The 16,376-nt window shown below is 58.7% G+C and overlaps 2 protein-coding genes across 9 annotated transcripts in view; one reads left to right on the top strand and one right to left on the bottom strand.

The window, feature by feature from the left end:
* The window catches only part of PDZD7 (PDZ domain containing 7), a 23,017-nt gene extending 16,762 nt beyond the window's left edge, over positions 1 to 6,255 (top strand). Inside the window, 6 exon segments of the mRNA XM_021072670.1 lie at positions 2,346 to 2,437; positions 2,582 to 2,673; positions 2,862 to 2,933; positions 3,689 to 4,282; positions 4,601 to 4,701; positions 5,111 to 6,255. Coding sequence (XP_020928329.1) covers positions 2,346 to 2,437; positions 2,582 to 2,673; positions 2,862 to 2,933; positions 3,689 to 4,282; positions 4,601 to 4,701; positions 5,111 to 5,932 — 1,773 coding nt within the window. The 3' untranslated portion in view covers positions 5,933 to 6,255.
* Positions 6,103 to 16,376, bottom strand: LZTS2 (leucine zipper tumor suppressor 2). 8 transcript variants are annotated; one of them, XM_021072672.1, is made up of 5 exons: positions 15,937 to 16,376; positions 10,272 to 10,721; positions 8,991 to 9,653; positions 8,203 to 8,466; positions 6,103 to 7,426 (listed from the first exon to the last, which is right to left on the bottom strand). In XM_021072672.1, the coding sequence occupies exons 2-5, from the start codon at positions 10,677 to 10,679 to the stop codon at positions 6,743 to 6,745; spliced, it is 2,019 nt and encodes a 672-aa protein (XP_020928331.1). In that variant the 5' UTR covers positions 10,680 to 10,721; positions 15,937 to 16,376; the 3' UTR covers positions 6,103 to 6,742. The 8 variants fall into 8 exon arrangements, with proteins under 8 accessions (XP_020928331.1, XP_020928335.1, XP_020928333.1 ...); XM_021072676.1 differs by having other exon boundaries at positions 9,006 to 9,653; XM_021072674.1 differs by lacking the exon at positions 15,937 to 16,376 and adding an exon at positions 13,617 to 14,759.

Below are 16,376 nucleotides of genomic sequence, written 5' to 3'. Positions count from 1 at the left end.
AGCGCCCAAGAAATGGCAAAAAGACCAAAAAAAAAAAAAAAAGAATTCTTTACCAAGTCCTTGTTTACAGCAAACCTGCATATCAGGGTGCACGTTGGGGGGGCAACAAGGCCATTGGGCTAAACTCTGTCGAGTGGCTCAGCTCTGAGTGCTAAGTGTGGCCGTGTGTACCAGCCTCCAACAGCCTGCGACTTTGAGCTATGGCCACTAGGTGGAGCTCTGCACATGTGTTTTTAGCCATCCCCCTTTTCCTCATCTCTGCTCTTCCCAAGCCAGGAGGCCTCTCCCGGTGCCCCATAGCTCCTCAGGAACAAAGCATACCACCCAAATCTGACTGAAGCCCCTCCCACTCCGAGAGATCAGTGGAGGGTGGAGCCTTTGCCACAATGATTAGTAAAGCTCCCCTAGTGATTTGGATGTGGGGCCCTGAACTCCAGGCCTCTCTGCTCTCTCTCCTGCCTTTTTTGTTTTTTGTCTTTTTAGGGCCGCACCCTTGTCACATGGAAGTTCCCAGGTTAGGGGTTGAATCGGAGCTGTAGCTATTGGCCTATGCCACAGCCATAACACACACAGGATCCAAGCCACGTCTATAACCTAGACCAGAGCTCATGGCAACGCCAGATCCTTAACCCAATGATCGAGGCCAGGGATTGAACCCGCATCCTCATGGACACTAGTTGGGTTCGTTATCACTGAGCTACAACGGGAACTCCACTGTCCCCACCTTAGCAATTTCCTCACTGCTGCCAATCCAGGCATTATAAACCACCTCTTTGATCAGTTTACACTCCCCAACCCCCTTGCAACCTCTTATCTTCAGCAGAATAGAGTACAAGTTCCTTATCCTCACATTCAAGGAAGACACGTCCTGATTGGATTCCCCAACCCACTGACCTCCACTTTCGGGTGGGCACCACCTCACAGCATCATCTTCCTCTGGTGTAAAGTGTTAAGATTTGATTTACACAGGTTATGAATTGCACAATTCTAGGGGCACTGCTCTCACTGTAGTCACAACCTGCACAGCCTATATGAGACCTTCGTGTACCCACCCATGGTCAAGTTAAACTTCTCTCTATCCATTTCTCCATATCACCCTTGAAACACGTTCTTCCCAATATTCATGCTGTTCCCTGTATTTCTCCTTAAGAATCCGTATAAATGCTACTGCCTCCATGAAGCCTACTCTGCTCTTCCCACCCTCCTCTGAGACTCTCTCTGTCCCATCACCAGTGGTTTGTAATTTACTGGGGCACATGGCTCTTTCCTGTTATACCTCTACTGCCCAGAACAAGATCTGGCGCATAGTGGATGCTGGACACAGTTTTGTGGACTTGAAGTGTGTGTACATATGTGATTGGTTCTATGCAATTTCATGTTCTCTCTCTCCAGACAAAATGTGGTGTATTGTCGAATGACGAGTCCTTATAATTTTGCGTGTAGTTCAGGGCCACATAGCTTTTATTTCCAGATATTCATGAATGTCTCACTCTGGCCACCAGGGTGTGCTATTTCCCTGTGTCCATGCCCACCTGGAGTGCTGTGTGTGTGTGTGTGTGTGTGTGTGTGTGTGTGTGTGTCCGTCCCAAAAATCAGTGCTTGTCTCCCTCAGGCACCAGGGGGCAGTGTGCTGTCCAAGGAACGTGGCTCCCAGTGTTCAGTTTGCCAGTCTGTCTGCGTTGGCGGGGTGTGGCTGGTGGCATCCGGGCAGTGCCAGGCAGCAAGGCCTCCACCACCCTGGATATTGACTAGAGAGGCTTTCTACAGGGCCACCCCTTCCCCAAAGTCCCCATTCCAGCCTTGAACAAAGCCTAATTTGTAGGTCTGAGTGCAGACACAAGCTGGGACAGCCAGGCACTCGGCCTAGCCTTTGGCTCAAATTCCTTCCTTCTGCCTGGGAGGTGGGGGTGGGGAGGAGAGTCCACTCCCTACGTATCCTTTTCCGGTACCAGAACAGGCAAGAGCCAGATTTCTCAGGTTCCAGTCCCTCTTCACACTTCCTCATCTGTGTGGCCTGGGCAAAGCCCTTCTCTCTGAGCCTCAATTCCCTCATCTATAAAATGGGCATAACTGATGTCGGCTCTCAGGGTAGTTGCCAAATGAGAGACCATGTGTAAAAGGCCTAGAAAAAGGGCCAAAGTTGTTACTGCTGTAGTTGCTGTTACAGCGCTGACATTCTTTTATTGTAGGCTTCCACCTGGTCACCAAGAGAAGTGTATCCTGTGGACAGCCTGGCAGTGGGGAGACCCGGCCCTAAACGTGGGGGGCCCTGCATGCCCAGGTCTTCCCCACAGCCGGCTCTGGAAAACCCACCACCTTCTGACCTGTGGTGTCTCTCTCTACAGTACGTGCATGAAGGTGGAGTGGAGGACCTGGTGAGGCCCCTGCTGGCCATTCTGGACAAGCCTGCGAAGCTCCTGCTGCTGAGGGACATCAGGTGGGGAGGGACAGCACGTGGGGAGAGCCTGGAGGCAGGAAAGGGACCCCGAGCTTGGACTCCCCCAACCTCCCCAGGGCTGAAGGCCCTTCAGGCACGTCCAGAACGGAGCCCTGCCTGCCCCTCATCTCTTACCTTCCCCAGGAGTGTGGTGGCCCCCACGGACTTGGGCCGCTTTGACAGCATGGTGATGCCTGTGGAGCTGGAGGCTTTTGAGGCCCTCAAGAGCCGGGCAGGTCAGCAGCCAGGGGGCGGGGCTGTGGCTCCTGAGCCCCAGGTGGGGGTGGAGTGGGGCCTCCCGGCAGGGGTTGGGGGGGACAGAGGTGGGGGGTGGGGGGAGCTGGGGGAGGCAGAGATTGCCTGAGCCCCTGCAGCTGTGTCCATCGGAGAGCCTTGTTCCTGACCTGGTCTCCTCTCTAACCAGTACGGCCTCCTGCCTTGCGACCGGCCCGGCAGGACACACCGCCCAAGCGTCACCTCATCACCCCTGTGCCTGGTCAGTCAAAGTCCCAGAGCCCGGGGAGGGGGCACACCCCAGGAGGACTGGGGGAGGGAGAATGGGCCTTCCACCCCTGGCCCCACATGGGGTGTCATGGCTCAGACGTATGTGTGGTTCCCTGAAGGAAAGCCCTGGTCGACCAGAATGGTTTTTCTCACATCCACTCACCATCTGTACTATTGTTTACTTAATATTGGTTTTAAACCCACTCACTTTTGAAATCTAGTCTCATTCTGCGAAATAATCTCTGAGATATTACCAGTTTGGTGTGGGAGTCATTTTTTTTTTAGACATGTTAAAATAAAACTGTAACTGTCACAATAGATAGCATTAAATAGGAGTTGCCATTGTGGCTCAGGGTAAATAAACCGGACTAAAATCCATGAGGACGAGGGTTTGATCCCTGGCCTTGCTCAGTGGGTTAAGGATCTGGTGTTGCCATGAGCCATAGTGTAGGTGGCAGACATGGCTCAGATCCCGTGTTGCTGTAGCTGAGGTGTAGGCCGGTGGCTGTAGCTCCAATTCGACCCCAGCCTGGGAACTTCCATATACTGCAGGTGTGGCCCTAAAAAAAATATTAAAATGCTATTGCAGAAGTGGGGCAGTGTCCCTCACTGTGGGGAATGCTGCCATAAGGCCGGAGCAAACCCAGGCCTGGGTCTCCCTACACCAACAAAGGCAAAGACTGGGGTCTGGCAAGGTGGTCTGGGCTGGTGAGGAGAGGGTGGCCTGACCTTGGCCCTTTTCCCCAGATAGTCGTGGAGGTTTCTACCTGCTTCCTGTGAATGGCTTCTCAGAGGAGGAAGGTGATGGGGAGTTGAGGGAGCAACTTGGAGGCCTCCAGGTCTCCCTGGCTGGCTCTGCCCCCTGCCACCCTCATAAAGGGATCCCCCCTCTCCAAGATGTGCCAGTAGATGCCTTCGTCCCATGCCGAAGCACCTGCACACCCCCACCACAACCACCCCCTGTTGCTCCCCGGCCCCCAAGGCCTAACTGGCTGCTGACGGAACCCCTGACCCCAGAGGACCCTCAGCAAAGCCGGAGCCGTGCCCCGGCCCAGAGCCGCAGCCGCAGCCGCAGCCGGGGCAGAGGCAAGTCCCCTGGACGCAGGCGGTCCCCATCCCCGGCCCCTGTCCCCACTTCTGGCATGGCCAACGGTCGCTACCACAAGCCACGGAAGGCCAGGCCCCCTCTGCCACGACCTGTGGATGGGCAGGCAGCCGAGGCTGGGGGCAGTCAAGGGCCCTCTGAGAATGGACATAGGGGGACAGCTGAAGAGGCAGCCACGAAGATCCCTGGTGGGGAGCTGAGAACCGTCACAGTGTCCAAGCTGAAACAGTCCTTGGGTGAGTCCAGGCGAGACTGGGCCTGGTTGGGGGTGGGCGGCTCCTGGGTGTGGGTGAAGTGCATGGGGCTTGGTTTCGGGGTATAGCAAGGGGACCTGGGACTAGGAAAAGAATCTGGGTATTGGGGTAGAGTTGGGAGGGTCTAGATTTGGGAAATTTAGGGTCAAGAAGTGAGTTGAGGATCACGTAATAACAGAATCTGGGGGTTTGGGAGAAGTTGGAGGACCTCTCTTTGGAGATGGGTCCGGGGTTCTCCTGAGAGCTCCAGGTTATAGGGGTGCGGCTGTCCTCTCACCCAGTGTTTCTCTCTCTCACTAGGCATCAGCATTTCCGGGGGCATCGAGTCCAAGGTGCAGCCCATGGTGAAGATAGAAAAGATCTTCCCCGGGGGCGCCGCCTCCCTCAGTGGGGCCCTTCAGGTGGGTGAAGGGCACCCAGGCCCACTCCCTAGGCCAGAGCTGAACTCTGGCAGGCGGCAGGGCTGGCACAGGCTCATCTTCCAGCCAGACGTGTTTAGACCAGGTCGTGGGAGGAAGATTGGCAACAGGGGGTCAGGCCTGCAGGATAAGCAGGCCTAGGGAAAAATCTGGCCCCCATGTCAGCCTGGGCCCGAGGGCGGACCATCCTGTTCCACCCTAGCCCCAAGGGACAAAGGGCCATTGTCTGTGCCCCACCCTGCCCCCAACGACTGCAGGCACAAAAGTCCCATTGTCCATCTCCTCTGCCCAGATGGGGAGAAGTGTCCTAGCTGGTGGAGGTGAGAGGTTGGGTGGTGGGGTGGGGTTGACCTAAGGAGGGAGGTCTGTGATTTTCCCACCCCCATCCCAGGCTGGCTTTGAGCTTGTAGCTGTGGATGGAGAGAGCCTGGAGCAGGTGACCCATCAGCGGGCAGTAGACACCATCCGCCGGGCTTATCGGAACAAGGCTCGGGAGCCCATGGAGCTCGTGGTCAGGGTCCCCAGGCCCGACCCACTACCCTTATTCGCAGACTCATCAGCCCTCATTGATCAGGGGCCTCCCGGTGACCGTTCCCCTGCCCGCTGACCCCCCCTCCCCCTGCCTCATGGTATTCCAGGACCTCCCATTAATGCCCTTCCCACCCATACCCAGACCCCTCCCACTGATGCCAGGCTTCTCCAGCTGACCCTCAGCCCAGTCCCCTCTCCAGGCCTCCAGCCTCCGGATACTAGTTCCAGACTCTCCCCAGCTATCCTAGAACTCTTCCTACTGACTCCAGAGAATCCTGCCATCCCTCCACCTCACCTACCATTCTCAAGATTCAGGAACCTTCCACTCCCGCTTGCCTTGTCTACTCCCGAAGCTTCACAGTGGTGGTTCAAGATTCCCCCACTTTCTCCCTCCCCAGTTGTCACTAAAGCTCTACCCATTCCAGATAAACTTGGTGTCAAGGACAAGGTGCTACTGGGCAGCCTGTGTCACTCGCATTCCCCCAACCTTCCAAGACAGGAAGTGGGTGGAGAATCCCAAGGTCTGGAGCTTGGGATTGGTGTGCACTTTCTCGTGATCTCCCCCAAAAGTGAGGGACACAGACTCTCAGCTAGGGCCCTCAAAGGGTCCCTGCACCCAGCCCCCAGTAATGTTCTGTGCAAGGGACAAGATAGGAGGCTTTCCTATTTTCTCAAACCCTGAGGGACTGTTTCATGTTGTGGTCCACGAGAATCTCACACTTTCCGCTGGATCTGTCCTCTTCCATTGCCCTTTCTCCCTCAAGTCCTCTGAGGGGTAGGAGAACAGCCTGCAAATAAAGAGGGTGTGGGGGCCAAACAAGTTCCCATAAACTTTATCCAGCACACTCATCATTTTTTAAAAACAAAAAAATTTTTTTTAATTTTTTCTTTGGGTTTGTACAAGAAATTTACAATGTGAAAAATATACAAGTGAAAATGACGCCATAAACCTGGGTGTGGGGCCACTTGGTCACAAACACAAATAAACAAGACATTTGTGAGTTCTTCCTTTGGTCTGACTACAGCCCCCTCACCCCAGGAGGCTGCAGAGCTAGAGTCTGGGGATCAGACCCCAGTCCCAGCCCTGTTCCCCTAACATGGGCGGGGGGGGCAGGCACATCTGGAGCAGCTGGCGCTGTCTGGCTCTCTCTGGCTTTGCGGTGGGGGAGAATTTGGAGATGAGGGAGCCCCTTGCTCTCCCGAGCCCCCTGGCTGGGTGGGCTGGTGAGTGCCTGGGGTGAACAGGGTTGGCAGAGTGGCAATGGCAGCAGCTGGGAGTGAAACAGGTCAAGTGAGTGGGAGCCTGCGGGTGACAGTGAACACAAGGATCCTCAAGGAGTCTGATCTTGCTCATCTAACTCATAGCACAGCCCCGAGTCCTTGGCAGAGGCCCAGAGGCATGGATCCCAGGGACTGAGTGGCTCTGGGGCCCTCAGACCTGAGGCTACTGCCCCTATTCAGTAGAGCCCCCGCAGAGCTGGATGCCAAGGCCCTAGATTTCGGTGGCGGTGATCTCCTCCAGGCAGATGCAGGGAGCTGGCTCCGCCAGGCCCAGGTCGGCGAGTTCCCGGGCCTCCAGCTCCAGGCTGAGCTGCTGTAGCTCCTGCTCCAGCTGCCTGTTGCGTCGGTACATCTGGATGTAGTTGTGCTGCAGCTGCTTCTGGTAGCGGATCACCTGCTCCTTCTCCGCCTGCCAGGCCAGCCGCTCCCCCTCAAAGCTGTCCCGCTGCTCCTCGCCACGCCGCCGCTCCCGCTGCAGCTCTGCCCGGAGACGCTCCACCTGGGCCCGCAGGCTGCCCCCAACCCCAGCAGCTGCCCGCTGTGCCTTGGCTTCATCGCTCTCTGCCAGGAGGAATGGGTCGGCAGTGGCAGGTGGCACAAGGGGTTCCCGGAGTCCAGCCGCCTCGGTGTCCAACTGTCCCGCTTTCTCTCGCAGCCGCTCAGCCTCCTGGCGATGCCGCTGCAGCTCTTGGGAACAGGCCTCCAGCTCCAGCTCGCGTGTTCGGGCGGCCTCCTGGAGGCCCCGCGCCCGGCCCTCACTGACCCGCAGCGCTGCCCGGGCCTCCCGCAGCGCCACTCGCAGGGCTACCAGCTCGCTGCCCTTCTGCACCAGCTCTGCCTGAGACTCCTTCAGTTGCTGCTTCAGCAGGGAGATCTCACCTGACTTCTGGCACACCTGGGGGTGGGAGACAGGAAGGATGACGAGAAGCCTTCTCCTAGGGGGTTAGGTCCTGACACCCTGCTGGGCATTTGGGGAGAGGAGGTTTGATCATGATACCCACTTTTACAATGGAGACACGAAGACAGCTATTAAGTGGCTAAAGTGGAATCCAGACCCAGATCTTTTTCCTTCAAAGCTGGGGTCTTTAAACCATCATGAAGTACCCCAGCCCAGGGGACTGGGTGGTGGCAGCTTTAGCAGGGGTGAGAGCAACTGAGGGCTGGGCCTACAGTTCCAGTTCAGAGGCACTAGCACCTTGGTGAAAAGCAGCGACAGTGGAGCCAGACTGCCTGGGATCAGATCTCAGCTTGGCCACTGAGTAGGTGTGATGTGCGGCTCCCACCTCTCTGGCTCTCACTTTGCTCATCTATAAAATAAGGATTTAACAGCACCCATCTCCCCAGGTTGTTACGAGGATTAAGCTGATACATCTATGTGACACGCTTAGAGCAGGGCCCATCAGGAGTGAGCACTACATTCTCATTCTTATTATCGGTGGGAAGGCAGTGGACGGGAACGTCACTGGCTACGTGAGCAGAGACCAAACCAATGAAGCCACCTAACGTGGAGGCCTGAGGAGCCCCACACCCAGAAAGGGAGGTCAGAGGGGAGCCTCGTCTCACAAAGGGGAGGAAGTGGGGAGCCTTGGGGTGGCAGGCTGAGGGGGTGTGGCTGGGCCCTTCTGTCCAGGTTTGCCCCAAAGGTCTCCCTGCCCCCTTGGTCCTCCCTACCTCCCACTTGGTCTCCTCGAGCCGTGGTCCAAGCTCTCGCTGCTCCCGCTCGAAGGTAGCGCAGCGTCGCTCCAGCTGCTCGCGTTCCTGCAGCAGCTGTGCAAAGTCATCCTGCAACTGCCGCTTCTCCTGCTGCAGCTGGAATACCTGAAGCTGCAGGAGCTGCTGGGCCCGCTGTGCCCGCTGCGCCTGGGCCTGGGTGGCACCATCCTCTCGCAGGGCCTCACGCTCGCGCTGCCAGTGCCGCTGCCGTTCCTCATATGCCTGCGGGCGAGAGGGCAGGCCTGGGTCCTGGTGGCTCCCCAAGACTGAGAGCCCTGGCCACTTCGGCTACCCAGGCCCCACTGTCCTGGGCTCAGGGAGGGTGGATTCCATTCAACAGTGATGATAATTGTGATAACAATTGTAGCAACTACTTTTATGAAAAGAGAAACAACAATAGTAAGAACTTACGTGGCACTTCCTGGGTGCCAGGCATTAGTCTAAGTGCTTTACACCCTTTGCCCTATTTAATCCTCATGATAACCCCAAGGCCAGAAATGTTCCCATTTATAGATGAGGAAACTGAGGCTCAGAATGACTAAGTCACTTGCTCAAGTCCAAAGGACAGTAAATGGTGCTGGGTCAACCACCCTACAGGTCAAGCCAGGGAGCTGCGGTGCGGATGGAGTCACGGTGCAACTGCCCAACACCTGCCCCTCAGCACAGACAGAAGCGTTCCTTGTACTCCCAGGACATGCCAGGTGGATGTCTTGCCACACCACCCCCATCACTGCCACTGACCACACCTGGCACATGGTCACCTCACTCTCGTCCAGACTGTCTCGCAGCTGCTGCAGCTCTGCCTCCCGGTCACGGAGCTTTCCTTCCAGGACACAGTGCAGCAGGGCCTCGTCCGAAGGGGGCGGAGGGGGTGGGGGCGGTGGTGGGGAGCGTTCCCCACAGGAGCTGCTGTCGGGGGAGGCCCGGGGACCGCTACCCAAGAGCCCCCCAGCCACACGGCCCCCCAGGGAGGCTGTGCTCTTGCTGGAGGAAGATCGGCCACTGTCTGAGTGGGAGGGCCCGGCAGGGGCCCCTCGGGCTGGCCCAGGCAGTGCCCCCCGCCCAGGGCCATGGGAGGGCAGATGCCCGCCTGGGGAGTTGGTGGCCGGCTCGGCACCCCCGGTGCTGTAAGTGGGCAGGCTGGACAGTGAGTTTCGGCCAGAGTCGGACAGCGTCCCCGATGGGCAGCCGCTGGCCCAGCCACTCAGTGTCAGGGGTTTGTCGGCAGCTGAGGATGAGGAGGAAGAGGAGGAGGAGGCAGGGCCCCCGAACAGCTGTGTTAGGCTGCCTTGGCTCCCCGACAGTCCGGCGGCCCGAGGACCCAGGAAGCTAGGTAGGGATGGCGCCCCTCGAGGTTTGGGCAGCACTGGCTTGAAGGCTGTTGGGCGGATCAGGATTTTCTCCATGTTCTGAAATGAGGTGCCATGTGACACTGGGGATGAGCCACCCAATCTTTCAAAGCCCTTATTACACTCCCTGCCCTCCCATCTGCGGTCCCCAATCCCCACATAATAATAACAATTGCTACCACTGGCTGAGGGCCTCCTGAGTGTCGGGCTTTATCTCACACAATTTAAAAGGTTCCTCTCTAGTCATTACAACAGCCATATATATAAGCAAAATATTATCACTCTTCCCATACTACAGATGAGGAAATGGAGGCTCAGCAGAATTATGGGCAGTGCTCAAACAAACAGCTGTCGTGTCATAAAGTATTTCTGAGCAGCTATTGAGTACATATTAAGTGCCAGGCAGTAGGCTAAACAGTTTACACATGTTATTTAATTCTCGCAACAATCCTATGAGTTGACTTATTACCTCCATTTTACAGATGTGAAAACTGGGGGTCAGAAAGGTTAAGCGACTTTCCAGAGGTCATACAACCAAAATGAGGCAGAGCTGACACGAGAACCCAGATCTGGTGAATCTGGAGCCCACGCTCCTTCCTCTAAATAGGCCTCCAAACCTCAGCTTTTCCAAGAGACCCCTGATTCCACCCAGGCCCCAAAGGACGGGCTGGTCCTCACCTTCTCCAGCTTTCCAGAGACAGGGATGAGCTTTGGTGGGGGGCCACGGAGATGGGCATTTCGTGCCCGCTGCTCTCGGGCATCTTCAATGTCACTGCTTGGGCTGGGGGGTGACTCTGTCCGGAAGTCCTCATTGATGTAGGTAAAGTTGGTGCCAGGGACAGCCTTCCTGGGGGGCACAGCTGGGCACAGTGGTTCCTGGGCCTCATAGCCACCCCTCAGCAGCCCATCCTGCTGGCGGAAGAAGGTGGGTCCAGGGGGACCATGGTGGCGGGGAGGAGCCGGCCCCCCGGGGCAGGGCCGGCCTGAGATGAGGCTGCTCACGCTGCCCATGGCTGGAGCTTGTGGGGCAGTGGCGGCCTCAGGAGCGGGCTCCAGTGGCACCGGCAACGTCTGCACAATGGCCATGGCGGCAGAGGCTCAGGCCTGGCCAAGGGCCTCCAGGGAAACCTGTGAGCAGGGCAGTGGTATCAGAGTCTCTCCAGTTTGAGCTCCTCCCTAAATAAGGCCGAGTCCCTCCTGGTCCTTCGGAGGTCAAACAGCCCGCTGGCACCGGTAAGCAAGCACTGAAACCCCCCAGGGCTACTCCTCTGATCAAGGGATGGAACCTCAATTCTCCCTGGGCCCCAGACCACTGCCCAGCCCTGGTCTGAACAGAGCTGAGGCCTGAATAGACGGAGCAGGGATGAGGAGGGGATGGGAGGCCTGGTGGTTACACAGGGCCCTTGGTAGCAGAGGCCCAGGCCCCAGCCCCAAACAGCATCCCCCACAGAGGTCAGGACTCAAGTGAGGGAGGGCGCCCTCTCTACCAGCTCCTAGCACAGGCCCCTGGTCTCTTGGGGCAGGTGGCCTCATTAGAGGTGGACAACCTCTCAGGGGTACAGTCAGCAACTCAGACGGTAATTAGGGTACAAAAAGCCAAGGCCAGGCAGTGCCCAGCCTCCCCCAGCTAGGCCTCAGCTTCTCCCAGACAGAGAGGCGGGAAGGGTGGAGCTGGCCAAACGAGAACCCAGAGCTCTTAGGGAGCCCACAGGTGCCCTCTGGGGTCTCCTGCCTCCCAGAGGTGGATGCAGGTTCATGCTTGTTTCCATGACAACTCCCAGCCTTGCCACACCCAATCAGTGGGGCCTACAGAAGCCCACGCAGGCCCATTGCCAACCTCTATGAAACCTTCCGGCTTCAGACATTCCCCGGGTAACCCTGAGGAGATAAGAGAGAAGCCCTACCATCACCTCTGGCAGCTGCTCCAAGTTCTCACTTCCCTGGAGCCCAGGGAAGAGGGCTCCACCTCCCCAGCCCCTGCTCCTTCCTGGAAGAGGACAGCAAGTCTCCGCCCGGAACTCCCTCCCTAGTCCGGAGGCTGAACACCAGGACTCAGGCATCTGCTGAAGTCATCATGCAGAGCAGGGGCCAAGATGTGGACAGAGAATTGCGTAGGAGTAGGAGTGTGTGCATTTACTTATTTGTGCGTGTGAAACTGTGCACGAGAGCATGAAAATGAGCACTGTGTGTGAAAACATGAGTGAGTGTGTGTGAGTACACATATATGTTTGGACAGATGCAACGGTACGTTCAGGCACACGTGAGTATCTATGTGCACTCATACGTGCAGATCTTAAAAGAATGTTTGCAAAATAATGTATCTCTCTCAGAAAGTACATGAAAGTTACAAATGCATACATAATAAGTGAATTTGTGGTACATGAGTGTGACTATGAGAGATGTTTGGAGAGATGTCCATTCATATATACATGAGTATGTGTACCTGAGGGTGCACAAGTGTGTACAGAGTGTGCATACAGAGCAATGTGTGTGCATGGGAGCATGAGAGAGAGAGAGAGAGAGCGCACGCCTGGGTGGCATGCAGGGCCAAATGGGTGAGTGGGAGCCTGGTTTTTGTCACTTGCTGGAGTGTAGGGAGAGGAGAGACGTTATCCTTTGCTTGATCTGCTCTCCTTCATTCCCGCTTGTGTTCCATTAAGGTCCCCCCCCTCCCGCCCCGCAACCTCCCCACTAAAGTCAAAAGCCCTAGAGAACTGGGGAGGTGTCCCGACTGAGGAGGAGCGGAACTGGGGTCGGGGTGACTGGTGTCCAGGGAGCAGGGGTAGGGGCTGAGTCCACCCCACAAGTGCCAGCCCTGAGCAAAGTCGGTGGAACACGCCCTCTGCGCTCTCCCAGGCCACTCCAGAGCATGGAGACAACAGCGGGGAAGGGGCTTTTTAGGGGGCTAGGGGGACTGGCACCTCTGCGTTTTCCTACTTTTCAGTGAGCACAGAAAAAGTGGAAACTGAGGGGAGGAGACAGAGACTCCGAAGACGGGAGACAAAGACTGAAAGCGGCCCCAGGGTCAGGCGGATCCAGTGAGCCAGGGGCCCCTCAACCAGAAGAGACATCAGTCTGGGCCCTGAGATCCAGACACCCAGCGAGCCAGCGCCAGGCGTCTGGAAAGCCAGGCCCAGCCAGCCAGGCTCCCGCTCTTGGAGCCCGAGAGAGAAGGAGGGGCAAGTGGAGGCTCCATTTTGAGAAATGCGTTTGTGGCTGTGGGAAGAAAACCCCTCGCTCTCCGCAACATCCTTGAAAAACCCGGACAGCACACGCTCCCCCGCTCAGTGGGCTGGGGGCGGCTGAGGGCTGGGTCCAGCTGGGGCCCGAGGGAGGTCTGGCCAAGGTCCGAGATCCCACGGACCTGTTTTGGGGGCAGAAGAGTTGGGGAAAGTCTCCCCCTCACCAAACTCCAAGGACCATCCAGCGGGATCAAGTCTGGGATCACGAGTTCCCATTCCGAGAGACAGGAAGCCGGGAGCCCCCCCACCCATCCCCCGGAGTCCACCCCCCACCATCCCCCGCCGCTTCCATAAAGTGGGGGCAGCTGTGGAATGCCGCCTCCCCACGGGACCTCCGCCGAGGAGAAGTTGGGGGCGCCCCCAGGCCGCCTCCCAGCCCCGGCGCCCCCTCACCTCCGCCGCGCTGCTCCATGCTCAGCCCCGGGCCGCCCCCAGCGCTCCACAGGCGCGCCGCCTGGCTTCAGCCCGCGCGCCCCACTCGGAGCGGCCCGGCCCGGCCCGGCCCGGCCCCGCCTCCGCAGCGCCCCCGGCCCGGCCCGGCCCGGCCTGGCCCGGCCCCCGCCCGGCTCGAGTGGGCGGCGCAACGCTGGGGAGGGTCTGGGGGCGACCCCGCCCCCGGGGCGCGGACACGCGCAGGCACCCCGCGTCACGCGTGTCCGGCGGGCAACACGCAGGAGCTGCGCGGCGGGACTCAGGCTCCCTCCTTCCGAGGGCCAGTGTCTGGGGTCTCGGTCGGCTCAGGATTAGGCGGCGGCGGCGGCAGGTCACCCTCTACCCCTACCCGGGCCCCGGGGCCAGCGGCAGCTGGTCATTGTTCGAGCACAAAGGGCCAGGCGCCGAGGCGGCCGCCCTTCCCCCTTCTCTTGTCTCGTCGATGCCTCTTCCCCCAGACACACTCTCCAGCTTCGGAGTCCAGAGGGGGCGGCGGAGGGTCAGTTGCCCCCGATTCGGGGCCCTGCGCCCCAGCACAAGTCGGGGGCCAAGGCTTGGTGGGTGTCTGCCCCACCCGCAGCCGGTTGGAGGAGGCACGCTTGGATTTGTGGAGGTGGCGCCACCTGGCGGCCCATTCGGAGAACACACTCGGTCACCGCCAACCTTGGGGGACCTTACCCTAGAAAGCCTAGGCCTTTCCCCAGCGCGGCTCAGTGCTCCCCAGCCTTCCCTCAGAGTCATTTCCTAAGAGAGAGGCCACTGATCCGAGAGAAGCAGCCCCTGGGCCCAACAGTCACTGAGGTGAGCCCATCCAAGCCTACAGGCCAAACCTACACAGCCGCGTAGCACACAACATCCCACTGTCTTCTCAGGGTCACGGATATTCTCAGCTCGGCAAACAAAACAGTCTTAACACCCACACGACCTTTCCCACAGTCTCACACAGCCACAATCATACAGTCTTTTTCATCACGAGGTTCCATGTCTCTTCTTCCCATAATCTTTCAGGCCAACACACAGAGACATTCGTTTCACATGCCTAGTTGTACACAGGCTTTCACAGCTCGAAGTCCTTCGCACCCAGTCACAATCTTAAATACACTTAGTCTCCTAAGCATTTTTCACACACTGACAGTCTTATTCACAGTCAAAAAACGTCTTCTTACATGTACACAACGTATTTCACAAACATTTTATCACACAGACTTTCCCGTAGGGTCTCTGTGACCCAGTCAGGTCAGCTGATGCCCACACGGCTGTACAAGGACAGCCTCCAGGCCCCTAACTCCGCCCCATCCAGGGCCAAGGCCTGCCACAGCTCCTCTACCCCAGGAAGGAGCATCTCCCCCCCTTCCAGGCCACAGCCCTGGCAGGCTCTCAGCTCTATTTTTAGCTCTATGGAAAGGATTGTTTTTCTTTCTTTTTCCCTGGAAAGGGAAACAGCTCAGCCACCCGCAGGCTCACCCTAGACCCTCTGCTCACAAGAACAGACTGAGTCCCACTCCGGTAGAGACCCCCCCCCCCTCTTCTGGCCTTGCCCTGATCCCAGCCTCCTGGGGCACTAGGAGCCGCCTCCCCTTTCTGGCAGCCAGCCCAGAAGCTCAGGCAGCAGCTGGGCTCAGCGTGCGTGTAGGGGTGGGGGGTGGGGTGAGGAAGGAGGCCGAGGGCCGATGCCCACTTTCATGCCCTGGGGGGAGGGGGCTGTCTTCCCTTCTACGGGAGGGAGACAGGCCCTCTCTGGTGTTGAGATGTGCACGCTCCTGCATTCTCTGGGGAAGGGGGACTCCCACTCTTGCATGCGTGGGCTTTCTGTTCCTACATTGCAAGGAGGAGCTCCTAGCTCTGCAGGGAGGGGTGGTAGTAGGAAGGGCACCCACAGGCGCTGCCGTAGCTGCTCCCTTGGCTGCTATACGCTGCCATCCAGAATATCGCCCCCACGCCCCCAATATCTTCAGGGATGGGGCACCATGTTGGGGAGAAGGAAGGGCGAAGAGCCCAGGTAACCCCAGGCCAGACCAACAGCCTCCTGTTCTCCTTCGCTAACCCGACTCCAGGGGGCGTTGTGTTCTCCTTCCGGGGGAGGTGGAGAATGGACTACAGCCCGGCCAGGTACCTTGCAAGCCCGTCCTGCACCGGGGCGGGCGGTTCCCGCCCTGAGGCCCGGGTGGGGGGAGCACAGCCCACAGGTCTGCGCTACGATCACGTGCTCGGCTCCTGTTTACGTCTTAGTCTTCACCTGCGGGCTGCCGGAAAGCAGGAACCTCTGGAGTTGTCCCACCCGGCCCGCCCCCGTCGGCGGTCCCTGGGTCTTTCCTCCCACCCCTGTCAAGTACGCGGCAGCAGCGCGCCTTGCCCGCTGGGGGTCCCGCGGGCCAGTGGCGTTGTTCCAGGGACGGCAGGCACAGCTCACTGGGCGCGTCCTCTTTAGGGTGCACGTGTGTTCGTCTGTCTCAGGTGCGCGCGTGGGTCTGTGTGTACGCGTGTTTGGACCCGTGAGTGTGAGGTTCCGTGTAGGTTCCCTGTTCACACTCTTCGCTTGTGCCTCCTGCACTGGGGACTCCCCTCCTCACTCCAACCCCCAACCTTCCAAGACCGGTAAAGTTCGCTCCGGCGCGGGGCTGTGCAGGAGCTAGAGTTCCGACACCTCCGCGGCCCCACCACGCACTCACCTAGGGCCACCTGCGCCGCCGCTCCAGCTCCCCTCCCGGCTCCTGCTCCAGCGCCAGCACCTCCTCGCCGCAGATCGGCCGGCTCCCAAGCCCGCTCCGGGCTGCGGACTCCCAGCGCCCGTCCGGCCGGGCCTGGAGGAGCGGGGCGGGGCGGCTGAGGCCGCGCCCCCGACCCCGACAGGGGAGTGGTCTGCGCAGCACCCCCTCAACAACCGACCCAGTGCCCAGCCCAGATGTGGCTCGATGGTGGCCCAGGACTGCTCCTCTGGCCTCTGACTTCACACCTTACAGCATTTGTCTTTCAGCTCGGGGAAGGGGCCAGTGGCACGTGACAGCTAAGCTGGCTGGCTGTCCTAACCAAGTCGGCTGTAGGGCTTTACAGCCACCTTCCTCAGCGCTTTAGGGAGCCCATCCTGGTCCATGCTCAGCCCAGTCCCCAG

Source organism: Sus scrofa, chromosome 14 (genome assembly GCF_000003025.6).
Source record: "Sus scrofa isolate TJ Tabasco breed Duroc chromosome 14, Sscrofa11.1, whole genome shotgun sequence".
Lineage (NCBI taxonomy): Eukaryota > Metazoa > Chordata > Mammalia > Artiodactyla > Suidae > Sus > Sus scrofa.
This window is presented reverse-complemented; position numbering and strand designations above follow the sequence as displayed.